Source organism: Lithobates pipiens, unplaced genomic scaffold (assembly GCF_037356315.1).
Source record: "Lithobates pipiens isolate NorthernLeopardFrog02 unplaced genomic scaffold, aLitPip1_a1.2 Scaffold_22, whole genome shotgun sequence".
Lineage (NCBI taxonomy): Eukaryota > Metazoa > Chordata > Amphibia > Anura > Ranidae > Lithobates > Lithobates pipiens.
This window is the reverse complement of record NW_027507784.1, coordinates 78084209-78111576: the sequence shown is the minus strand read 5'-3', so window position 1 is coordinate 78111576 and position 27368 is coordinate 78084209. Positions and strand designations below refer to the sequence as shown.

The window sequence follows — 27368 nt, the reverse complement described above, 5'->3', positions numbered from 1 at the left end:
TGAGTCCTGCCAGCATTGCTGCAGAGGTTGAAGGGGTGGGGGGTCAGCCTGTTAGTGCACATACCATACGCCGCACACTGCATCAAATTGGTCGGCATAGATGTCGTCCCAGAAGAAAGTCTCTCCTAAAGATGATGCACAAGAAAGCCCGCAAACAGTTTGCTGAAGACAAGCAGACTAAGGACATGGATTACTGGAACCATGTTCTGTGGTCTGATAAGACCAAGATAAACGTATTTGGTTCAGATGGTGTCAAGTGTGTGTCGTGGCAACCAGGTGAGGAGTACAAAGATATTGCCTACAGTCAAGCATGGTGGTGGGAGTGCCATGGTCTGGGGCTGCATGAGTGCTGCCAGCACTGGGGAGCTACAGGTCATTGACCATGAACCATGAATGCCAACATGTACTGTGACATACTGAAGCATAGCATGATCCCCTCCCTTCGGAGACTGGACCACAGGGCAGTATTCCAACATGATAACGACCCCAAACACACCTCCAAGACAACCACTGCCTTGGTAAAGAAGCTGAGGGTAAAATTGATGGACAGGCCAAGCATGTCTCCAGACCTAAACTCTATTGAGCATCTGTGGGGCATCCTCAAATGGAAGGGGGAGGAGCGCAAGGTCTCTAACATCCACCAGCTCCGTGATGTCATCATGGAGGAGGGGAAGAGGACTCCAGTGGTAACCTGTGATGTTCTGGTGAACTCCATGCCCAAGAGGGTTAAGGCAGTGCTGGAAAATAATGGTGGCCACACAAAATATTGACACTTTGGGCCCAATTTGGACATTTTCACTTAGGGGTGTACTCACTTTTGTTGCCAGCAGTTTAGATATTAATGGCTGTGTGTTTAGTTATTTTGAGGGGACAGCAAATTTATAAGCTGTATACTCACTACTTTACATTATAGCAAAGTGTAATTTCTTCAGTGTTGTCACATGAAAAGATATAATAAAATATTTACAATAATGTGAGGGGTGTACTCACTTTTGTGAGATACTGTATGTATTTGATTAGTTGATATAGGCTTTATAATGGCTTGCAGCATTTCTTTTTCTTCTTCAAATGGATCTTTGTATTATGCTTCAATCCCTGGAATGACCGTTGGCTATAGAATGGAAAATCTAAACTATTAAGTTCAAAGCCTGTGTTTTCTAAAAAGCTGAAAAGTGCACGCTACCTCTATGTGATTATGCGTCACCACCTTCTTGGTCATAATTTTATATGAAAGGACAAAGTGAAATTTATGTAGTAATGTCAGGTTTTACTGTCCTTTTTAGCTGCATTTCTAAGTAACCTTTAGCGTGCTAAACAACCTTTAAGAATAAGAACACTTTTGTGACAAAAATTATAATAGTTTGATCCAGTTAAAGAAGTTTATTGGGGCTATTGTTAAAGCAGTAGTAAAGTTACTGGAAAAAAGATAGTCCCCCTTCAGACTCATGTCATAACGATGTTTTATCTCAAACTTACCTATAAAATGGATCCCGGCAGTGGCACGCTGTCACCGCTGAATGGGGGTTATATCTTCACCAGGTATTCCTTCCGGGTTCGTGGGCATTTAAATGGCCGAGCCACAATGACGTCACTCCTGACTTGAGAGTGATGTCCATTGAGAGCACAGTGCAATAGTGATGTCACAGGCCGCTACACACTGCAATATCTCTTAAACGGTGCACATTTAGGAGATATCCACTGTACCTGTAGGTGGTACCAGACAAAAAGCGGAGTTTTCTACCATTTTAATAAGGACATATTTCCCCTATGGGTTGAAATAGGCAACAATCAAATTCCTTATTACATTTGACAGATCTGATTATACGGTACTGTATTTTCACTTTTGATTCCATTTTTCTGACGTTTAATCTGCTTATATTTTGCCTTCCCTGGTTGCTCCCTCTCCGCTTATCAACGTGGTAATTCAATTTAAAAAAACTTACCATTTTCATTACACACCTTTTTTTTAGTCCCAGTGACATTAATGCCACTTACACACGATCAGAGTAATCGGCGGACTTAGTCTGGCAGACAAACCCACACATGACTGGCCCACACACGACCGGACTTTTCCGGCGGACTTGGTCCCCCGGACTATGGCGGGAGTCCGCTGTACTTTTGAAATGAAGGGACTTGCTCACACACAGAGGAAAGTCCGTTCATTTTGAACGCGGCTCCAGGTAGCTGGGACTAGCGAAGGAAGTCAATGTCGTCGCCTTCGGCGGCAAGATTGACACATCGCTGGCCCCGTCACGCGGTATGGACTTAAAGGGGAAGCCCTACGCCGAAAAAACTACATGGGGGTCCCCCCCAAGGTCCATGTAAGACCCTTATCTGAGCATGCAGCCCAGCCGGTCAGTAAAGGGGGTGGGGACGAGCGAGCGCACCCCCCTCCTGAGCCGTACCAGGCCGCATGCCCTCAACATGGGGGGGTGCTTTGGAGAAGGGGGGGCCGCGTGGCCCCCCCACCCCAAAGCACCTTGTCCCCATGTTGATGAGGACAAGGGCCTCTTCCCAACAACCCTGGCCGTTGGTTGTCGGGGTCTGCGGGCAGGAGGCTTATTGGAATCCGGGAGCCCCCTTTAATAAGGGGGCCCCAGATACCGGTCCCCCACCCTATGTGAATGAGTATGGGGTACAATGTACCCCTACCCATTCACCTGTGAAAAAAATGTAAATAAAACACAACACACAAGGGTTAAAAATAATTTATTGCACAGCTCTGGGGGTCTTCTTTGGTCTTGGGGGGGTCTTCTCGCCGGACTCCTCCGCTATCTCCTGCTAGCTCTTTTACTAGCCTGGAGCCTGGCTTTCTTCTTCGTCGTCACCCGGGGGGTCTTCTTCTGACTTCGGGGGTCTTGTCCCCCTCTTCGGTTCGGTTCTAGCCGGGCATCCTCTGGGACTGTGACATCATAATGTGACAACATAATGGATGGGGACATCATGGGGAACAACCGAAGAGGGGGACAATACCCCCGAAGTCAGAAGAAGACCCCTGGGTGGCGACGAAGAAGAAAGGGCGTGCTCGGATAAGGGTCTTACATGGACCTTGAGGGGGACCCCACGCCGTTTTTTTGGCATAGGGCTTCCCCTTTAAGTTCATACCAGGTGGCGGGGCCAGCGACGTGTCAATGTCGCCACCAAAGGCAGTGACATTGACTTCCTTCGCTAGTCCCGGCTACCTGGAGCCACATTGAAAATGAACGCACTTTCCTCCGTGTGCGGGAAAGTCCGTTCATTTCAAAAGTCCGGCGGACTAGCACACACACACGGCCGGATTGTCCGCCGGACTCGTAGTCCGGCGGACAATTTTTGAGTCAAAACTACTTTCTAAGTCCGCCGGACTTTTGGGGAGAAAAAGTCCACCGGAGCCCACACACGGGCACCGGATAGTTTGATTGTGTGTACGCGGCATGATGCACACTGGACTATATGAGCGTCCCCTAGAGGGCTTGTAAACAACAGGATGGGTTCACAGCAACTGGGCAGAATGACTGCTCTGAGGACTGCCAGTGCTGGGCTTCAGAAGAAAGCGGGCTAAAGCATGAATAGGCTAAGTAAAAATGAAGAATATTTTCTTGTATATGGATTTGGGGAAAGGAAGGGAATCCATAGAGAAAATAATTTGTTGGGGTTCTACTTTAATGACACTCTACCAGTAATTACATGTCTGTTTATTGTAACATATAAGTTTTGATTGTGTGTTCATCAGTAGGACATTTATTGAGGAGACAGAGCTGGGCTTTTGATATTAACTGAGTGAAGGAATTCAGAATTTAAATTAAATTACTGGAGAGCAGACAATGAAAGAGACATTGAAATATTGGCAAGTGCCAGTTTGTATTGGTAATCTCATCAATTAGATAATAGCATTTGGAAAGTTAGCAAGTGGAGACGCCTGCATTGCTGATAATAAGCCATTTTAGATGGATGTTGTCATCTTTAGTGAAATTATATCCATTTTCAATTACTGTATGATCAGGGGTTACAATTATTATAATGTAATTTCGCCTTTGGCCCTTGGTCTAAGAAAATTTCCAGAAAACTGGAATACTCTACCTGTGACCTCCCAATATATCCCAATGGTCCTCCTACCAGAGCTCCTGGGTTTAAGTGAAAACATATACACATTTCACCCATTACCCACTGGTGACATTGGGATTTGCAAAATGTATAAGCTAAAAAATTGTTTTTAGGACAGGGGTCTCAAAACTTTTTAAAAATAAAGGACAGTTTACTGTCCTTCAGACTTTAGGGAGACTGGACCGTGGCCAGTCTGAGTAGAAAATGTCTCGGCATCAATGTGAGTAAAAAATGGGCTCAGGATTGGTGGTCAGTGAGAATAAAAAAATGACATAGTGCCTGTGATCAGTAGGAGGGCAAATTGCACCCCCCCCCCCATTATTGATATTGGTGGGGGGATCAGTGACCCATCATTGGTGTCAGTGGTAGGAATAGTGCTCCCTCATTGGTGTCAATGGCAGGATTAATGCCCCGTGGTTGATGTCAATAGTAGTAATAGTGCTCCATCTTTGTGTCAGTGGAAGGAATAGTGTCCCATCATTGGTATCAGTGGAAGCAAGAGAGCTCCATCATTGGTGTCAGTGGACGGAATAGTACCCCATCACTGATATCCAAACAATAGTGCTTTAGGGGGGCCAGCCGATGGCCAGTGTGATTAGAAAATGTCTCGGCAACAAAGGGAGCAAAGTATCGGTTCAGGCTTGGTGGTCAGTGAGAGTAAAAAAATGACATAGTGCCCATGGTCAGTAGGAGGGGGAATTGATATTAGTGAGAGGATCAATGACCCATCATTGGTGTCAGTGGAAGGAATAGTGCTCCATCATTGGTGTCAATGGAAAGATTAATGCCCCATGGTTGATGTCACTGGTAAGTATGGTGCCCCATCATTGGTATCAGTGGAAGAAATAGTGCCCCATCCTTGGTGTCAATGAGAGGAATAGTGCTCCATCAATGGTGTCCATGGAAGGAATAGTACCCCATCCTTGGTGTCTGTGGGAGTAGAAAATGTCTCAGTGTCAATGGGAGTAAAAAATGGGCTCAGGCTTGGTGGTCAGTGATAGTAAAAACAAATACATAGTACCTGTTGTCAGTATGAGGGAGAACTGTCCCCCTCATTAATATTAGTGGGAGGATCATTGACCCATCATTAGTGTCAGTGGAAGGAAAAGTGCTCCATCATTGGTGTCAATAGTAGGATTAATGCTCCATGGTTGCTGTCAAAGGCAGGAATAGTGCTCCATCATTGCTGTCAATGGGAGGAATAGTGCCCCATCATTGCTATTAGTAGAAGGAATCGTACCCCATCCTCGGTGTCAGTAGAAGGAGTGGTGCCACATCATTGCAGTCATTTGGATGAATAATGCCCCATCATTGGTGTCAGTGCAAGGAATGGTGCCCCATCATTGGTGTCGATGGGGGGAATAATACCTCATCATTGGTGTCACTAGAAGGAATAGTGTCACATCATTGGTGTCAGTGGGAGGAATAATGCCCCACTGTTGGAGTCAGTGCAAGGAATGGTGCCTCATCGTTGATGGTGGTAGTTGAAATAGTGCCTCATATCAGTGGGAGGAATAGTGCCTAAAGGGCCAGATAAAGGCAAGCAAAGGGCCACAGTTTGGAGAACTGTTATATTCCACTCTTGACATTTCCTCTGCAGAGCCACCTGCTAGTGACATTGGGAATAGCAATATTTATAAGCTACAGAGATTTTTTAGTAGAACTATTATATTCAATTTGTCAGATTTAAGTATTCTTGGCAGAATAAGTATAAAGAACTGTAAATAATGTTGGTAGTCATACAAAAGTCCTGCTGATTTCAAGGAGCCAGTTCAAGACTATAATAGTACCAGACTAAAGCAATTAAAAAAATGAATTCTAGAAATTGTACAGCAGGGCTGAAGGTTGAAGCTTCTCCTGTTGCTATGAAATTGCAAGCTAGGGCAGATCCAGGGTGACCTGGGCTCAGAGGAAGTAGGTTGAACAATGTTAAAAAACAATGAAATAAAGTAACCATGGAGGAAAGCTCTAACTTGACGCTGACTATTGCAGCAAAAGCTGGCTTCGCTATTTTATCCATTGATGGGCTGTTCAGTTTTTATCATGTTATCTTAGGCTAGGGTTCTGCTTTAACAAATAACAAAGGTGCAACTGCAAAAAGACCATGGCCCTTTAAATGAAACCTATGCTGCCCGTATTTCAGTCCACATTGCTGGGTACTGTGAACATTGAATGTGTTAGTCGAGGTATTAAGTCTTCTAATGTCTCTTCTTTCCCTCAGTCGTGTGACTCTTCTTCGGTGCGGTCAAGGACAAGATTTCCTCTGAGGATTCCCACGAATGGGAAGACGTGTCCCGAGGCTTCTCAGACAGAGCCGTGCGTCCTGAACACCAACTGCTTCCACTACCACTATAATGTCACAGGTACGTCCGCACCTCCCGGTCATTCTAATCTGCTCTAAGACAGCCTAATGATTTCCTCTGGAGACTCCATGTACCCGCCATCATGGTTCACTCTTTAATGTACCCATTAAATATTCATCCATTTTATTCTCCTTTTGATAGATCAGAAAGAAAAAAAAAAGTTCTGTTACTGACTTGGAATCGGGGCAGGATTTATGACATGAAATGAAATATATAACGATCTGAGCTGTCAGCAGTACAGAACTTATGCATACGTATGCAGATCTCCTTAGCACATCGGTAATACAATCTTTGTGCTGTGCAAAGGTGGCAAGTCAGCATTTTAGGGGAGCGCAGTGGCTGGGTGTTTAGCTCATTAGCCTTGTAGCACTGGAGTTCTAAAATAGATCCCCTCTAGGGAAGGCGTCTGCATGGAGTTTGTATGTTTCCTCTGCGATGGTGTGGATTCATTGGCGACTGAGTTTCCAAGGTGAAAGAAAAGCCTGAGAAAGTTTCATTGTGATTCAATTAAAAAAAAAAAAAAAAACACAGTAAAACTAACAATTTATGATGATGATGATGATGATTTGTATCATCATTATTATATGACTAAAAATAATGAAAAGAAAAAAAAAGAAATACAGAGATAGTTAAATTCTAGTGGGGAGATGGAGGAATTGCCCACGTACCTAAGCCCTTGTACACATGGTCGGAGATTCCGACGGAATGTGTCCGATCGGACCGTATTGTTGGACAATCCGACTGTGTGTGGTCTCCATCGGACTGTTTCCGTCGGAATATCCGACGGACCAAGTTTTCCAACTTGTCTATAAAATTTTCCAACAACATGCTCCGATCGGACATACTCCGATCATGTGTAGCCTACTCCGACGGACAAAGTGCCACGCATGCTCAGATCAAATTCCTAGACCAAAGCTATTGGCTACTAGCCTGAACGTAGTCCCGTTGTAACGAAATAACGTCATCAGATTATGTACAATCGGATTTTCCGACAACTTTGTCCGACCGTGTGTATGCAACAGTTTCGGACAAAATCCGTCGGACAAAATCCGTCGGACAAAATCCAACGGATTTGGTTGTCAGAATGTCCGACCGTGTGTACAAGGGCTAAGAGTCCATTCACACAGGGGCAACTTTGGATCCGACTTCAAGTTGCTCCAAGTTGCCCCTAATCGCCTCAAGTCGCGCTACATGAAAAAATCTATGTAAGTGAATGGATTCCGTTTTAATGCACACTACTCCAGTCGCTTCGACTTCAGTAAAGGTTCCTGTACTACTTCAATTCGACTTCTAGGTGACTTGTACCCATACAATTCAAGTCCCCCCCCAAGTCAGATCTCCATCTATATTGAAGCAACTTTACAGGAAAAGTCGCCTCTCTAATAATTAAAACCAGCATGGGTTCCCCTCCAGGGGCAAACCAGGCCCTTAGGTCTGGTATGGATTTTAAGGGGAACCCCTATGCCGAAAAAATCATGTGGGGTCCCCCCAAAATCCATACCAGACCACTACCCGAGCATGCAGCCCGGTCAGTCAGGAAAGGGGGTGGGGACGAGTTGATTAGGTCAAGGGCCTCTTCCCGACAACCTTATCGGAATCCGGGAGCCCCCTTTAATAAGGGGTCTCCCAGATCCCGTCCCCCCACCCTATGTGAATGAGTATGGGGTACATCGTACCCCTACCTACTCACCTGAGGGGAAAAAAGTGTCAATAAAAAAAACACACTACACAGGTTTTTAAAGTAATTTATTAGGCAGCTTCGGGGGACTTCTTCCGACTTTGCGGGTCTCTTCCGTCTTCTCCGCTCTCTCTGGCCTCTTCTCCCGGTGTCTGGTTCTTCTCCTGCTCTCCGGCCTCTTCTCCAGTTCTTGGATACTTCTCCCGCTCTCCGGTTCTTCTGCCGGGCTCCTCCGCTATCTTCTGCTCTTTTGCCGCTCTTTTGCTAGTGGTGGCCGGGTCTTCTCCGTCGTCTTGATCCCTCTTCTCTTCTTCCAATGTTGAAACGACTCTCTCTCCCGCTGTAATGCCGTGTGCGAGGTGTGCAACGACTTCTATAGGCATGGGGCATGGTCACCGAGTGATGTCACCCGGTGACCCCTCCCCTTATGACGTCCCAGTCCCAGCATGCCCCGGTCACGCTGTGATTCATAGTCGTGTCCAAGTTGCCTCCCAAAGTCGCGCTGGAAGTCATGTTGCCCCTGTGTGAATGGACTCTAAAAGACGCAAAGAAACCCTCTAGCAGGACTGTTTAAGGCAATGGCTCAAAAAATTGTGTGTGCAGACAAAATGTAGAAGAATATATAGTTTAGTACAAATTATAATAAACATCAATACATAAAAGCCTTTTATAAAACTGCATGATACATTGATGTCATAGATAGAAGAGCATATTCACACCACTGTTTACAACACTCTGTACAATTGCACATGAGTGTAATATCACTTTTATCGGTGGTGGGAGAGGCCCCCCCCCCCCTCCCGCCGCGATCCAGGGCCCTCTGCCACTTACCGGTGCCGTTGGCACCGGTGGAGGCAATCACGTCTGTCTCCTTGCTAGGTATGGAGACGAGTGAGGGGAAGATGGCCCCCACCCGTCTCCATACCATAGCAGGGAAGAATCGACGTCAAAAAGTCACTTCCACCCATACCTCTTAAAGGCACATTTTTTTTTTTTTTTTTGCATTTTAGTGTAAATATGAGATCAGGGGTCTTTTTGACCTCAGATCTCATATTTAAGAGGTCCTGTCATGCTTTTTTCTATTACAAGTGATGTTTACATTCCTTGTAATAAGAATAGCTGAGCACGCATGCAGAAGCGAATGCATACGCGAGTAGCGGCCGCATATGAAAACGATGTTCAAACCACACATGTGAGGCATTGCCATGATTGATAGAGTGAGAGCAATCATTCTAGCCCTAGACCTCCTCTGTAACGCGAAATATGCAACCGGTAGAATTTTTAAAATATCGCCTATGGAGATTTTTAAGGGTAAAAGTTTGTCGCCATTCCACGAGCGGGCGCAACTTTGAAGTGTGACACATTGGGTATCAATTTACTCGGCGTAACATTATTTTTCACAATATAAAAAAAATTGGGCTAACTTTACTGTTGTCTTATTTTTTAAAACAAAAAACTGTATTTTTTTTTTTTTAAAGTGCAAGACCACTGCGCAAATACAGTGCGACAGAAAGTATTGCAACAACCGTCATTTTATTGTCTCGGATGTTAGAAGAAAAAAATGTATAATGTTTGGGGGTTCTAAGTAATTTTCTAGCAAAAAAAAACTGTTTTTAACTTGTAAACAACACATTTAAAAAAGAGGCCCGGTCTTAAAAGTGGTTAAACAAAATCTCTCTAAAACTGACCTATTAATATCCTCCATGCCCGTGTCCCCCTCCCTGACTTTTCCATCAAAATCAACAATGCAACCATCAGTCACCCTCACCTCACTCCAGGGTATTAGGTGTAATCCTAGACTCTGACTAATCATTTCAGACCCAATATCAATTGTTGTCAAAAGTTTGTAGAATTCACCTCCGTAACATCTAACATCTAAAATTCACCCCTTTTTAACAAATGAAACCACCAAGCTGATTATTGCAACTCCCTTCTCATTGGCCTACCTCTCCACAGGCTATCCCCTCCTCAGTCCATCATGAATGTTGCGGCCAGGCTTATCCACCTTACCAACTATTCATTGTCTGCCAACCCTCTCCTCCAATCCCCACACTGGCTTCCAATCACCCAGCAAATTAATGCCGCGTACACACGACCGGATTTTTGACAGCAAAGGTCCGACGGAACAAGTCCGTCGGACAATTCGATCGTGTGTGGGCTCCATTGGACCTTTGCTTGCCAAAAATCTGGCGGACTTTAGAAATAGAACATGTTTTAAATTTTTCCGCCGGACCGAGAAATCCGTTCGTGTGTATGCTGGTCCGACGGACAAAAACCAACGCTAGGGCAGCTATTGGCTACTGGCTATGAACTTCCTTATTCTAGTCCGGTCGTACGTCATCACGTTCAAATCCGTCTGACTTTTGTGTGATTGTGTGTGGCCAAGTACATTCATTCGGAAAGTCTGTCGGAACTCCGCCGAAAGTCCGTCGGAAAGACCGTCGGACCTAGTCCCTCGAAAAGTCCGGTCGTGTGTACGCGGCATAAATTCTAAATACTAACCACAACATACAAAGCCATTCACAACTCTGCCCCAAACTACATCACCAATCTTGTCTCCAAATATCACCCAAATTGTCCTCTCCGCTCTTCTCAAGACCTCCTACTTTTAAACTCTCTTGTCTCCTCCTCCCATGCTCATCTCCAGGATTTCTCTAGAGTCTCTCCCATCCTCCGCAACTCAGTACATCCGGCTATCCCTCTACTCTTGCTACCTTCAGGCGATCCCTGAAAACTCATCTCCTCAGGAAAGCCTATCACGCCTCCAACTAATCTTCTTCCACTTCCATCAGCTCATTCCCCACAGTTACAACCTTTTGTACCACCTGCCCTACCCTAATAGATTGTAAGCTCTTCTGGCAGGACCCTCTTAATTCTCTTGTATTTTATTGTATTATAACTGTATTGTCTCCCTTTTATATTGTAAAGCCCTGCGTAAACTGTTGGCGCTATTTAAAGCGGGAGTCCGCCGGGAGTGCGCGTTTTTTTTTTTTAAAAGCCAGCAGCTACAATTACTGCAGCTGCTGACTTTTAAAATAGTGACACTTACCTGTCCAGTGCGCCCGCGATGTCGGCACCCGAAGCCGATCTCTCGATCGTCTCTCGGGTGCTGCCGCCTCCATCTTGGGTATGGGAATCAGGAAGTGGAGCCTTTCGGCTTCATTTCCCGGTTCCCTACTGCGCATGCGCGAGTCGCGCTGCGCAATGAGGATGGACCCGCTGCCTCTGGGATCTGTGTGTTTTCCAGCAGGCAGTGGGGGACTTTCGGAAAGGGGCGTAATCTACGCCCCTTTCCGCAGAGAGCTATCCAGGAAGTGGGTGCAGATACCTGTACTGTACAGGTACCTGCACCCCCCTCCCCCCTGAAAGGTGCCAATTGTGGCGCCGGAGGGGGGGAGGATTCCAATGAGCGGAAGGTCCACTTTAGGGTGGACCTCCGCTTTAAATCCTGTATAATTATAATAATAATATTAATAATTACAGGGATTATTTGTGGCATGCAGAAAAATACCTGTTAATCTTCCAGAAATCCAGTAAGCTCCTTGAAATCCCATGTAGTGTTGCCAGTTCTGCCTGAGTTCTCCCAAGCAAGAGTAAAGAACACAACCTCTCTCCTCATTTCTTGTCACAGGGAGGTATTCTGTAGACCAGGACTGGAGAACTGAGTCCAAGACTGTCATTAGGACAGATGTAGTGGGAAAATCTTCCAATGGGAACACATGTTCCAGTGGCTGTCTAATAGGGGATTTCCTCTTAACCACTTGTCCACTGCCCTATAGCAGTTTTCCTGCTACAGGGCGGCGCTGTTCACCGGATCACATATATGTACACGATCCTGCACTTCCGGGTAGCGGGCATGAATGCACACACCGGCTGGCAGCAGCTCACTCCCCTGTGATTATGCACAGCGGGAGCTGATCAGCGGGTGCCAAGGACTTGATGTTCACTGGCACCCGTCGATCGTTCGGTACACTGGCAGATTGCCTGTTAGTAAGAAAGGCATAGATCCTGTGTCTGTGCAAAGCAGGGACATGGATCCATGCCTTCCCCTAGTGAAAGCACCTCCCCCACTGTACATAAGCGCATGCTAGGCACACAGTTAACCCTTTGATCGCCCCCTGATGTTAACCCCTTCCCAGCCAGTCATTAGTACAGTGACAGTGCATATTTTTACTACTGATCACTGTATTGATGTCTCTGGTTCCCAGAAAAGTGTCAAATGTGTCAGTTAGTGTCCAATTTGTCCATCACAATATTGCGGCCCCCCCCTTTAAGTTGCTGATTGCTGCCATAACTAGTAAAAAATAAATAATTAAAAATTTCATAAATATATCCCATAATTTATAGACACTTTAAGTTTTGCCCAAACCAATCAATATACGCTTATTGGGATTTTTTTTTTTTTACCAAACACACAGCAGAAAACATATTGGCCTAAATTTATGAAGAAATTCGATTTTTTTACATTTTTTTATTGGATATGTTTTATAGCAGAAAGTAAAAAATATTAGTTTTTCTTCTTCTCAATTTTTGTATTTTTTGGTTTATAGCGCAAAAAACAAACAAACGCAGAGGTGGTCAAATGGCATCAAAAGAAAGCTATATTTGTGGGAAAAAAGGACTATGAGTGCAGCGTCGCGCGACAATGCAATTGTCAGTGACCCAGTATCGTATTGTATAAAAATGTCCTGGTCATGAAAGGGGGGGGTAAATCTACCAGAGCTGAAGTGGTTAATTTAAAGAGATTCCTGCTTACTTCCTGTTGTATCTACACGACAGGAAGTGAAGGCAATTCTCCCCAGTGGAACACAGACAGCAAGGAAATCTGGTGGGGGTTTTAACGCACCCCTACTTCATCTAATATTAACATTAAAAAAGTAATGTTGGCTTTAGATATACTTTAAAAATCTTTAAGCACAAATGTTTAAGGTTTTTATCTGAACAAGTTAGAAAAATAAAAGGCTTTGAACGTTATTTTTTTTATCCAAAGTACCTTACGTAGTCAGTGGCGTGACGCTTAACAGTCCGTATCAATATGCTTTATATATTCAACCTATAAAATAACCGGTATCATTTTTATTATCAGTATAGTCATTAACCAGTTTAATGATGCAGCTTGAGAAGAATTATTAATTTCACATCTTTTAATACCCATAAATATACATAATACATGCATCATTACGTATTGTCTATGACACATTAATAATCTTCAACATCATTAAAAACGTTGACTGTGAAACTTGATTATTGTAATCCTGCATTATTCGGTGCACACTGCATTCTTGATTGCACTACAGCACATATGTCAAACACAAGGCCTACGGGGCGAAACCGGCCTGCCGAGGCCTTGTCATTTGGCCCCCACCCAGTTTTGCAGCCAAAACATGGCGGAACTCCATTCCACCACCTCTGGTTCTCCCGATCCCCGCTGTCACTTGTAAACACAGAAGCCTTTTGTGTTTACAATAGACAGCTTTGCTTTCAGTGGCTTCCAGATGTAACTCACAGCAGAGACAGCTCTCCAGAATGTGAGAGTGCAAACGACCTCCCTGTACTCTATACACAGCACACCCCTGAACTCTGCATTCTATATATAGCACACCCCTGAACCCTGCATTCTGTATATAGCACACCTCTGAACTCTGCATTCTATATATAGCACACCCCTGAACCCTGCATTCTGTATATAGCACACCTCTGAACCCTGCATTCTGTATATAGCACACCCCTGAACTCTGCATTCTGTATATAGCACACCTCTGAACTCTGCATTCTGTATATAGCACACCCCTGAACCCTGCATTCTGTATATAGCACACCCCTGAACCCTGCATTCTGTATATAGCACACCCCTGAACTCTGCATTCTGTATATAGCACACCTCTGAACTCTGCATTCTGTATATAGCACACCCCTGAACCCTGCATTCTGTATATAGCACACCCCTGAACCCTGCATTCTGTATATAGCACACCCCTGAACCCTGTATTCTGTATATAGCACACCCCTGAACCCTGCATTCTGTATATAGCACATCCTTGAACTCTGCATTCTGTATATAGCACACCCCTGAACCCTGAATTCTGTATATAGCACACCCCTGAACCCTGCATTCTGTATATAGCACACCCCTGAACCCTGCATCCTGTATATAGCACACCTCTGAACTCTGCATTCTGTATATAGCACACCCCTGAACCCTGCATCCTGTATATAGCACACCTCTGAACTCTGCATTCTGTATATAGCACACCCCTGAATTCTGTATATAGCACACCCCTGAACTCTGCAGTCTGTGCATAAGGCATCACTGGAACTGAACTCTATACATAGCACGCCCCTACATTTTGCATACTGTGCAAGGCACACCCCTGAACTACGCCCCCCCCCCCCCCGCCGCTATTAGCAAAATTAAAACTTGTAAATGGACGCTGCCAGCTCCTCTGACATCCTAGCATACCATGCTGCATTATTATTTTTTATACGTTGGATTTTTTCAGACGGATTTTGGCCGAAACTTGTCTTGCATACACACGGTCGCACAAATCCGATCGTTCGGAACGAGGTGATGTTATACATGTACGACGGGACTACGTAGAGGCCAGTAGCCAATATCTTTCGTTTCCAAAAATTTTCTGAGCATGCGTGGCACTTTGTGCGTCGGACTTCTGTGCACACGATCGGAAAAAGTCTGATTGTATTTTGTTGTCGGAAAGTTTAAGTCCTTGTACACACGGTCGAAAATTCCGACGGAAAATGTCCGATCGGACCGTGTTGTCGGATAATCCGACCATGTGTGGGCTCCATCTGACTTTTTCCGTCGGAATGTCCGACCAACAAAGTTTGAGAGCTGGATCTAAAATTTTCCAACAAACTTGATCCGATCGGACTTTGCCTGGTCGTTTCTAGAAAATTTAGTTTGGACAAAGTGCCACGCATGCTCAGATCAAATTACGAGACCAAAGCTATTGGCTACTATCCGCAACGTAGTCCTGTCGCAACAAACGAACGTCATCACGTTCGGAACTATCGGATTTTCCGTCAACTTTGTCCGACCGTGTGTATGCAACACAAGTTTTGGACAAAATCCGTCGGAAAAAATCCCACGGATTTTGTTGTTGGAACGTCCGACCGTGTGTACAAGGGCTTAGATACTGCTCTCAAACTTTTTCCAATGGAAATTCCGACAGAAAAAGTCCGATAGAGCCCAGACACGATCGGATTTTCCAACAACGTAATCCGATCGGATTTTTTCCGTCGGAATTTTATAACCGTGTGTATGGGGTGTTTAATTTGTATTTTAGGTTTACTGGTCCTTTAATCTTGAAATCTAATATAGCATTTTGTAAGAGGTAGCATTCTACCCGCCTGACACCTTTATAATGACAGCTTATTACTCTCATAGTAGGAAGCAGTTTCAATATTCAATGTTTGCAATGATTTTTTTTTTTGCATCTTACAATGTAACACAGACGTTTAATTAAAATGCAAATTGCTATAATTTAATTATAAAACGATAAAATGTAATTAATTTCGTCGAAATTGAGGTAATTGTTTAATTACGGGTACTCTCCCATCCATTACCCTCCGCTGTGATGATGAGAATTAGAAATATCTCTGGCATGCAGTACACACTGGAACATGTAGTTCAGTAACAGCTGTTGAGGCACAGGTTGTCTGAGTATTCCTGGGAGCCGTCTGTCCGCGGACACCCTGACTTTCCTGGAGCATGACTGCCAAGTTTCTGACATTACATAGAAGGACACTTTAGTGCCAGGATTATGGGACAAAAGGTGCAATCTGCACATCTGTGGTCACACCTCCACCAATTCACATACCCGAAAAAAATAATCAGAAACTGAATTCAATGCACAAAACACACCATCCATATTCATTTACAGATATGTGTAACAGAAAAAAAAAAAGGTAGCCTAACCACTTTCTGCCCACGCTATAGCCGAAAGACGGGTACAGCATGGCTCTCCAGTTCTGGGAAGACGTTCATGGATGTCCCCCCCCATGTGCACGTCCTTTGGACACAGCTAATTACGGTAAAGGACCAACAGGGGTGAAGGGGGTAAACAGTTCAATCTCTGTATTTGCGGACGATACTAAGCTAAGCAGGGCAATAATTTCCCTGCAGGATGTGAACAAATTAATGGGGGGGGGGGGGGGCAACTACATGGCAAATGAGGTTTAATGTAGAAAAAAATGTAAAATAATGCATTTGGGTGGCAAAAATAAAAATGCAATCTATACACTGGAGGGAGAACCTCTGGGGGAATCTAGTATGGAGAAGGACCTGGGGGTCCTAGTAGATGATAGGCTCAGCAATGACATGCAATGCCAAGCTGCTGCTAACAGCGCAAACAGAATATTGGCATTAAAAAGGGGATCAACCCCAGAGATAAAACGATAATTCTCCCGCTCTACAAGACTCTGGTCTGGCCGCACCTGGAGTATGCTGTCCAGTTCTGGGCACCAGTCCTCAGGAAGGATGTACTGGAAATGGAGCGAGTACAAAGAAGGGCAATAAAGCTAATAAAGGGTCTGGAGGATATTAGTTATGAGGAAAGGTTGTGAGCATTGAACTTATTCTCTCTGTAGAAGAGACGCTTGAGAGGGGATATGATTTCAATATACAAATACCGAACTGGTGACCCCACAATGGGGATAAAACTTTTACGGGGAAGGGAGTTTAACAAGACTCGTGGCCACTCATTAAAATTAGAAGAAAGGAGGTTTAACCTTTAACTACGTAGAGGGTTCTTTACTGTAAGAGCGACAAGGATGTGGAATTCCCTTCCACAGGCGGTGGTCTCAGCGGGGGGGCATTGATAGTTTCAAGAAACTATTAGATAAGCACCTAAAAGACTGCAACATACAGGGATATACAATGTAATACTGACATATAATCACACACATAGGTTGGATTTGATGGACTTTTTTCGACCTCACCTACTATGTAACTATGTAACAGTGGCCTTTTACCATTTGATCAGCTGTGTCCAATCATAGGTGGTCACATGAAAAAAGACTGTCCTGTTATCTGCGATTCTTTCCTCACACGCTGTTTTTGTGTTAGGAAAGGAGCTCTGATAACCGGCAAGTGTGATAGGACACAGTGAGTACATTATTTACACTAATAAACAGGGCACTGATCATCAGTGCCCTGACTATCAGTGCAGCCCTATCACTGCAGCTTATCAGTGTAGCTTAGCTTATCAGTGCTCATAAGTGCTGCCTCCTCAGTGCATCTTCCTCATTGCCCATCAGTGCAGCCTCATCAATGCCCATCAGTGCAGCCTCATCCATGCCCATCAGTGCAGCCTCATCCATGCCCATCAGTGAACCCTCATCAATGCACATCAGTGCAGCCTCATCCATGCACATCAGTGCAGTCTCACCCATGCACATTAGTGAAGAAGAAAAATAAGTTATTTACAAAATCTTATAACAGAAACTAAGAAAACATTTTTTAGTGTGCTTATCAAAAAATGAAAAAAAAAAACTGTGATAAAAAGTGATCACATGTGCAGCACCATGGCAGTTGCTGATCAAACAGAGGCTAATATGGCAGTTTCCTTGGCTGAAAAAAGGATAGGAGGGTTAAGTTCTGCTTTAAACCCAAACACAAAAATTTAGCATATTACAACTTAACAATTTTTTAGGCTTTTATTCGTTTATTTTACACCTGGTATTATGCCCAGCAAGTCTGTTATTTTTCAACTTCCTTTAGCAGACCAAGCAGTCCAGCTAAAATGGCAGTTAGAGGGTTAAAACAAACCAATCAGCACTGACAGCGGTACTTACAATGATCTGCTTTTATTCATTTATATAACACCTTTATCCCAAAAGGTAAAATGTTGCTGTAACTGCTTACAAAAGTGTTAGCTGGAGTTCAGGTTTACGTGATTAACTACAGGGCACTTTCACCCCCTTCCTGCTCAGGCTAATTTTCAGCATTTAGTGCTGTTGCACTTTGACAATTGTGCGGCCATGCAACACTGTACCCAAAGGAATTTTTTTATAAATGTGGCAAATACGATTGTGTGTATGGGGCATTACATTACCCTTTCATCAGACTGACAATGCTGCTATCCAAGGGTGACTCTGTTTCTCCTTCATCCAGAGTGGAGCCACCCTTAGACAGGAGGTGTGTTACTGGCCGCGTCATTAGGTGAAAATAAAAAGGAAAAAAGTATAAACAAAGATAATGAATGCAGCCATCATTACATGACTGAAATATACTGTATATTAAATTTTTGTTTTTGGGTTTACAGTGGAACCTTGGCTTACGAGTAACGCAGTTAATAAGCGTTTTGAAAGACGAGCAACTTTTTTTTTTTTTAATTCAAACTCGGTTTGCAAGTGTTGTCTCGCAGAATTCAAGTTAATGGCAGTGCAGTACCGCATTTGGCCAGAGGTGCGGGTGCACCAGGAACACTCAAAATGGTTCGGAGCTGTTCGGAATGACTAGGAATGACTCGGAAATACTCAGAAATATTCAGTGTTTCCAAGCATTTTCAGCTGAGCTGTCCTCGAGTATTTCCAAGGCTCTCTGGTGCCCCCACCTCTGGCCACATGCGGTATTGCATGTAATTGAAGTCAATGCGGAATGAATTATCTTAGTTTCCATTGACTTCTATGGGAAAACTCGCTCTGATATGCGAGTGCTTTGGTTTACAAGCATTCTCCGGAAACGGATTATGCTCGTAATCCAAAGTTCCACTGTATTACTGATTTCATAACTACAAAACTGATGGGGTTGCACTGATAAGGGTGCACTCATAGGCAGCACTGATGAGGAGGCACTGATAAGGGTGCACTAATGAGGAGGCACTGATAAGGGTGCACTGAAAGGTGGCAGTGATAGGCAGCACTGATGAGGAGGCACTGATAAGGGTGCACTAAAAGGTGGTGCTGATAGGCGGTACTGAAGAGGAGGCACTGATAATGGTGCACTGATAGGCAGCACTGATGAGGGTGCACTGATAAGGGTGCACTTAAAGGTGGCACTGATAGGCGGAACTGATGAGTAGGCACTGATAAGGGTGCACTGAAAGGTGGCACTGATAGGCAGCACTGATAAGGGTGCACTGAAAGGCGGCACTGATAGACGGTGCCGATGGACTCTGATGGGGCTACCACTGATAATCAGTTTAAATAATGTGCTGATGGGCTTACCAGTTACTGACTCTCCTTTTCTTCCCACAGACACAGCGTGGGAGGAAAGGACTGCCAATAACCGGCACGTCTGTATACATGTAATCAGCTCTGTTTGGACACAGCTGATCACATGGTAAAGGGCTCTTTGTATATGTTGTTTTTGAGTTTATTACTGCTTTAATTACTTTTTTTTTTTTTTTTTACTACTGAACTGGGCAAAATACTGTTTTATATCTGCCTGGAGTACAGCAAATATTATAACCCAGCAGGGGAAGGTATCTTGTCACAAAGTAGTATGTTAATTCCCTGTTCTAGGACTTCATAGGCCGTGCCGACAATTACTCTAATACCGTTTATAAGGATTTCAGGATCACATTTTGCATGTTAGCGGTTTTACCACAGCAAGGAGCGTAGGTGTTAATTGGTTATATATTTGGATTTTCTTTTTTTTACTATCACTGCAAACGAATACAATATTGCCATTTTCCTTTTCATGTTGGCCCATGTTCTTCTTTAAACCTATTCTTGTCTCTTCTTAAAGCAGCAGGGGTCTTTGTTCAAGAGCCGCAGCCTTAGAAAAAAAGGACAGCCAACGATTGTATATTATTTCAAGCTCAAGTGGCACTTAAGGGGTCAACGATGCAGTAAATAGGAATTATATACTGCGCTCTCCCTGTCTAAATGGGTTTTGTTGCTTGTTGCAGAGTGGAGCGCTTGTCAGCTCGGTGAAAAGGCTGTGTGCGGGGAAGGAATAAAAACTCGGCTTTTAGACTGCACCCGCAGCGATGGAAAATCTGTGAAAATGTCCTTTTGTGAGCAGGTAAAGTTGAAGACGGGGTTTGGGCAGACACTCTTAACCTCTGGCGGAGCTGCACTCAGCATGACCACGCTTAGTTCACTTTGCAGCTTTTATTTCAATTTTTAAATAAAAAGAATATAGAATAACTGTAATCAACAGGAAGCCTCTTTTTCTAAAGTTTGCTTAGACCTTCCTGCAGGAAAGAGCTCTTAGAACTTGAAGGATAAGTTCGTGTTTCTTAAAAAAAAAAATCCAGGCTGACATCGTCTATCTGGCCTCTCCAGCACTGAACTAAATCAAAGCAGAAACATATTCACAAAATAAATGCTTGTTAACACTATCCAGCGTCTCCGGGGTTGGCTCGGCTCCAGCACTGGGTAGCTTTATTCCAACTGCAGGGACTAGACAGACTTGTCAATATACCCTATAGCCAGAGCCATCCAAGCGTGCTACTGTATCCAATAGAATTATAGAAAGGCAGAGCTGGTAAACACAGCACTGGCTCCTGTTCATATTTTGTTTTTGAAAAAAAATTGAATTTTGCTTCACTCTCTACACTACACTATATTACCAAAAGTATTGGGGCATTTACACACACTTTAATGGCATCCCAGTCTTAGTCCGTAGGGTTCAATATTGAGCTTGCCCACCCTTTTCAGCTATAACAGCTTCAACTCTTCTGGGAAGGCTGTCCACAAGGTTTAGGAGTGGGTTAATTGTGCATGTAAAGGCAGGTGTCCCAATACTTTTGGTAATATAGTGTATATGGTCAAATTATGTGGTAGCCCTCCAAAATTATTGAGTTTAAGTGTTTACAATGAAGGGTACTGTTAAAGTGGTTCTAAAACCTCAAGTTTTGTCACCATAATGTATTCTATGCAATAAGGTGAAAAACCTTCTGTACTGCAGCTCCCCTCCAGACCCCCCCCCCCCTTCCTACATCTGCCTGATCCAATCCAGCGATGTGCAGGGGGCTCCTCCACCTGCCGTCTCTCTCCTCATTGGACAGATTGATAGCAGCAGGAGCCATTGGCTCCCACCCACTGCTGTCAATCAAATACTGTGACGGGGTGGAGTTGAGTCCAAAATGTCTGTGTCAATTGACTCAGCAGCGGGACTTGGGAGGGAGCAAGCTTGTACAGCTTTCCATGGGGGCACCCGATGAAGAGGTGGGGCCTGGAGTACTGGCGGGGGACCCCCTTAGAAGAGCTACTTAATACCTGCTGGAGGGAGGGGGGTAGAAGAGGGCTTTCAGCAGCTGCAGGAAGAAAATGGAGGGGATCAGTGCCTCTGTATGTCGCCCCCACAGCCGCTCCTATCCAGGTGTATAGGGGAGCCGCAAAGGACCCCTGGAGCATGGGCACGGGTCGCAATTGAAACTTACACCCCTTGCCTGGACATAACCCTGGCCTCAACCCTATTAACACCTTTGATGAATTGGAAAGCCAATTGTGAGTCTGGTCTTTGCATTCAACATTATTACATGACCTTATAAATGTTCTTTTGACTGAATGGGTACACATGTTTACAGACACACTCCAAAAGCTAAACTAAAAGAATGGAGGCTGTTATAGCCACCATGGCCATGGTTTTGGAATGGAGCATGCAACAAGCTCATACCGGGTTAATGGTCAAGTGTCAACAAACTTTTGACCACACAGTGTACTGCCCAGCATTTGGAGGATCCCCGGTATCAACCATCAAGAGTTAGGAGTTGTGGGCTTGAGCACTGCAGATAACGGTTCAAAGGAGAACCATCCATAATAGAATTAATCCAGAAACATCATTTGGAGGGATGGAGCAGGTTCCTATTCAGTAATCATATTCTGAAACATTGCCAGGTTTTGCCAGGGCTGCTGTGTATTCCCAGTCTTGACCTGTTCTCATTACTAGTATTTCTTGCCATCCCAAGGACCTTCTGGCAATCAGCTTGTTTTCACGTATTAGAGAGAGAATTCAGCAACCTTATTAATAAGCTTTGGCTTCCTACAAGCCCATTTGATTCTGTTGTGTCCAGAGGGTATCTCTGGGTGATATCCTAATTACAGTCTTACGTGGCCTTGTAACAGCAAGAAATATGACCATTTTAAGGGTTGCTCATTTTTTAGGCTTGACGTGCTTGCCAAAATCCCAGTAGGCTCCCATGGCAGCAAAAACATGTCAATAACACCTTTTCAATAAGAAAACACAGTGCCCGATTACCTTTGATGCAGCTCTCAAGCATGTTTCTTTCTCCTTGCACTTGCACCCCACATGTCAGCAGGACTTTATTTAATTTAGCCTTATCGGAACACAGGTCAATCTCCCAGAGTTTTGTTAGATTCAAAATGTTATGTTCAAAATTGGCAGAGGAAAAAGATCACAGGAGCTTTAAACTTTGGTCCTCGTAGCTCTGTGACCTTCGTTCCAATTGTGCCAACACATATTGTGAGCATGCCCTTGAAGTATCACTGATCTCTCTTGAGCCTTTATGACAATGCCTGGCAGACTTCCTTTGCAGCATTCCTTACCTTTAAATAAATAGACTTAGAAAAAAGTGTTATTAACCAGGGGCATTAGACACAGTAGGCACATGCCTTTAGAAATTGGAAAAAGGATCTTGGCAAGCACATGATTTACTGTACCTACAGCTGACCAAACTTACTACAATCTGATTGTACAACCACCTTCAAATGTAGAAATAACTATGTAGGGCAAGAGCATACCTAATTACAATCTTATTGACTGGATCCTTTATGCAGGTGTATCGCACACTCCTTTAAACACCGCAGATAAACTAGGATCCCCACCCTGCACAGTCAGGCACTCTGAATCTTCACGGGCACTTTTGAGACAGAGAACAGTCTGTGACTTTTTTTTTTTTTTTGTTCTTTTATTATTAGACAGTAATAATTTGGAAAGGGATGGGAGGTAATGGGGTGCCCAATCAACTTTAGCAAAACTTCAGGGACATTCTTCTTACAGGTATATACAGTCTCTATAAACAACTCTACTTCTTCCTCCAGCACACACTTGCTTGCAGAACCCAGCTGGATCATTGTGTGAAGATCTGACAGTCAAGTCACTCAGTCAGATTAAAGGCATGGCCCATTGCATGCAGGAACCTGAGGCCCCTTAGTTGTGCAGCAAAAGGTTACAGTGTCCAGCTTGCACTCCTTTCTCCTGTGGCTACTAACCCCATCCCCACCTCTTCAGGCACTGCCTACTCACCTGGCTTCAGCTGACCCTTTACTAGCCCTCCTGGCTAAATCTCCACCACAGTCCTCCAGACTGACACTCACCAGCTCACCCAGCTGACTCTCAGGAGATCTCCCAGTAGTGCTGACCTGCTCCTGCTGTCCTCTCTCCTTGTTCCCATGCCTCCAGGAAGGGCTTCCTCTGTGTGTTGTCAGAATGTTTATACTGAAATATTAAAACAGTATTGTATTTATGAAACTATGCAAAAATCTATGTTTTAGGAGATTTTTAAATTTTTCCACAAAACAAACAAATTAATTAAAGTTTGTTTATCTGTGCTAGTTTGAAGACAAGTGAGCACAACAATGTGCTAAAAATATATATTTATTAACAGAAAATACAGTTTAAAATAATATCAGATATATTTGTTGATAATACAAAAATGTATATAACTTCAAATATCAAATATATATGATTAATACAGATAATAATACAATTTTACCACAAGCTCTTGTTACACAATGTCATATTTCAACATTTAGTAAACTTATACTTAGTAACACTTAGTAAATATCTTTCCGTGGCTCTATGGACTTATGTAAACAGGCTAGGTGTTGACTTAAACACTTGTGATCCTTCTCAAAACAAATAGACCTTCAAGCTTAAATCTCTTTTTCAGTATATGCACAATTTTGGTAACCACATACGAACTTGGTGATTTAACAAAGACTATTTTTAAATAAAAATACATTTTGAATGAATTTATTTTTAAACACATATCATGACAAAACCATTGTAGAGACTTTGGCCTTAGCTTTGTAGAGGCAGACAAAAATGTTTATATCTCTTAATATTTGGAATATAATTATTTCATGCTGCAGGTAAAAATAATACAACTCCAATTTGCTCTGCCATATATTTAAATGGTTTTGTTTTGTATATGCTAAAACAATTCAATTACTAAAAGGTAAAAATAAAAGATTAATACTTTACCATGGCTTAAGATTCTTTTGTTTTGAGAAGTATCAACTGGATGTCCAAAGGACTTCTTTGATCCTCCTTCCTACATTCTTCTGTACTCAAGATCTCAACATCCTCTCGCCTTCCAAAATTCTTTCTGTCTCCAGTAATACTAATACGGCTACAATCACATTAAGTATTTCTGTCTCCAAAGATTCTTTCAGTCCTTCTCCCAGCTATGTGTAACCAGTTTATTTTGCCCTTAGAATGTGGGTGTGGAAATGCCTTTTACATCATGAGAGACATCAAAACACAGGTCATTTTCTGGATAACCCTTATAGAAAAATTGTAGTTTCCTACACATAGTTTCCAGTAGGGGTGGTATAGTATAAGAAATTGATATTATTAAAGCTGGAGTTCCGCCGTTTTTTTTTTTTTTTAAAGTCAGCCGCTACAAATACTGCAGCTGCTGACTTTTAAAATAAGGACACTTTTCCGCCCAGCGCGCACGCGATGTCGGCACCCGAAGCCGATCTCTCGATCGGCTCTCGGGTGCTGCCGCCGCCATCTTGGGTATGGGAATAAGGAAGTGGAGCCTCGCGGCTTCACGTCCCGGTTCCCTACTGCGCATGCGCGAGTCGCGCTGCGCAATAAGGATGGTCCCCGCTGTCTCTGGGATCCGTGTGTTTCCCAGCAGACAGCGGGAGGGACCCGCAGGAAGTGGCGTAAATAAATGCAGATTCTGCGGATATCTATGCCGGAAGTGGGTGCAAATACCTGTACTATACAGGTATCTGCACCCCCTCCCCCTGAAAGGTGCCAATTGTGGCGCCGGAGGGGGGGAGGGTTCCAATTTAAATGTTATTTTTCCTGTCCAATTCAATTTTTGAATGACTCTTGCCCTAGGCTTAACAGAAACTATTAAATATTTCGAACTGTCTAAATTCTGTCATTTGCTCTAGACATAGTGGCTATTCCTAAGATCTATTAATTTAAAAAATATACCCAAACTAATTACCTTATTGTTAAATTCCTTAGACTAGGTAATATGGAATTTAATCCCATGTATTATTTCACAAGTACAGCTTTTATACTTTCAAACTTTTCATAGAATTCCATACTTATAACCCTTATCATAATAATATATATACATTAATGGGTTTTATGAATATCAAACAATACATTTTGAATATATTATGAAAGAATTATTTTTAAAATCCATAAACCAATATATGTAAAATGATTCACTTAATCATGCATATAATTACTTCAATATAATGAAATTATATATATTGGGGATTATTGTTAATATGATCGATATGCAATACATAATGCAACATGTTTCATGAAAAAAAATGTGTGTTTTAAAACTTGGAATCACATTCTTCTTCTGGCTAATATAAACATCAGCCTTCTAGCCTATGTCTTATCTATTTAGCTGTCAATTTGACTAAGACCCCTCAAAATGTATAGCCTGGAGAATGTGCACTAATTCCTTCAAGAAAGAGAAAAAAAGAGAGAGAAGAAAAAAATATATAAAAATATATAAAATGGCTCCTCCTAACCTCCACCCTCTATGTCTGGAACATTCTCCAATGTCCCAGAAAACATTGGGAGGCACCAGAGAGGCTTCTAGGATGAGCCACGCAGCCCTGAGTCACTAAACCCTGACCCAGATTTACAGCCCAGGCTTAGCCCTGAGCTATAGAAATTTCCCTACACTGACACCTAGCACAACTAGAGGGTGCTACACAGGTTCTAACATTGTATAATTTTAATGCAAGGAAGATTGTACAATCAGGTTGTAGTTTGCATGCTGAGCATTGGGTATCAAGGATACCACTCTTCTGTATATAAGCCAAGCCTTGAAAGTACAAGATCAGGCTGATATTTCAAAATCATATTTATTAGAACTTGTAGAAGATATTGTTGCAGTTATGAAGAAAAACAATAAATGTAGTCGTGGATGTCTCTTTAAGATTAACACTGGGGCTACAAAGGAATTTTTAACCGTACAGAAAAAAATCTCTAGAGAGAGCATAACTACTGCAGAAGGTCATGGGGAAATTATTAGGAGGTTAACATTACAGGATTATCTTTTAAAGGAAAGGGATGTTATAAATGCACTATTGTTGAACTTTTATGCTTTTCTTCTTCTGCATTTGAGTTTATTCAGGAGAGATTTTGTGAACAAAACAGAATTAGAGAAAATAACAACCAAATAGAGCCTTAGCATGTGCTATTTGTCTTTCATTTCAAGATGCTTCATATTCTATATCTTATTTTGTTTACCCTATAGCTGGGGTTAAAGAAGCCTGAAAAGATGACTCTTCGCTGCCTCGTGGAATGCACAATCGATTGCCATGTCACGGACTGGTCGACTTGGTCTTCTTGTTCGCAGTCTTGTGGGACTGGAGGTGAGTGTCACATGGTCTGTGGTCTCCGGTGACCTTTGGTGCACTTCTGTATTTCTGCTCTCTTGTGGTCGATAATCTAGGGGTTCTTTCACATGGGAGGTTATACTGCTGTGCCTCTGAAAAGCAGTCCGAGGTGGACATGCAGTTAGGTGATATGTTGCCTCTATTAGCAGGTTATTGAATCATGCACTGGAAGCTTGAGGTATGCAGAGTATACCTTTACTTTCATAGAGGCGATTCAGTTCGCATTGTTGCGCTATATAAGTATTTCATTCATTCATTCATTCATCAAAGCATGTCTTTATCATGGAACAGGAAGCAGGATACAAACAAGTACACATTTAGATACAGATGGTACATCCTGTCATTACTTTGTATCATAGAATACACACTATAATACTGCAGTACCACCTACTGGATAAACAAGTATAATGCATATATATAGTTCACAGTACATTACATGCTGTTGTCCGTCCAACACCCCTTCTCAACAGCATGTGCTTTGTCAAATTATATTCTGCTTCTTCAGAAAATAACTATGACGTTACTTAGATAACGGCTTGGTAAGTGCATCGGCGGTCATCTCCTCTGAAGGGCAATATTGAATGTCTACATCTTTTCCGTGATCCCTGTACTGGTTTTTGGGGTCCTATACATGGCTAGGCTCCCAAAAAGTCCCACACATGGGATATCTCTGTGCTCTGGAGAAGCAGCAGAAGGTA

The 27368-nt window shown here is 43.2% G+C and overlaps 1 protein-coding gene across 2 annotated transcripts in view; it reads left to right on the top strand.

Moving 5' to 3' along the window:
* The window catches only part of THSD7B (thrombospondin type 1 domain containing 7B), an 820891-nt gene that overhangs the window by 658260 nt on the left and 135263 nt on the right, over positions 1-27368 (top strand). For both annotated transcript variants that reach the window (XM_077447767.1, XM_077447766.1), the window contains exons 19-21: positions 6305-6446; positions 19998-20113; positions 26529-26646. In XM_077447767.1, the coding sequence (XP_077303893.1) occupies positions 6305-6446; positions 19998-20113; positions 26529-26646 (376 nt within the window). The remainder of the gene's footprint in view (positions 1-6304; positions 6447-19997; positions 20114-26528; positions 26647-27368) is intronic.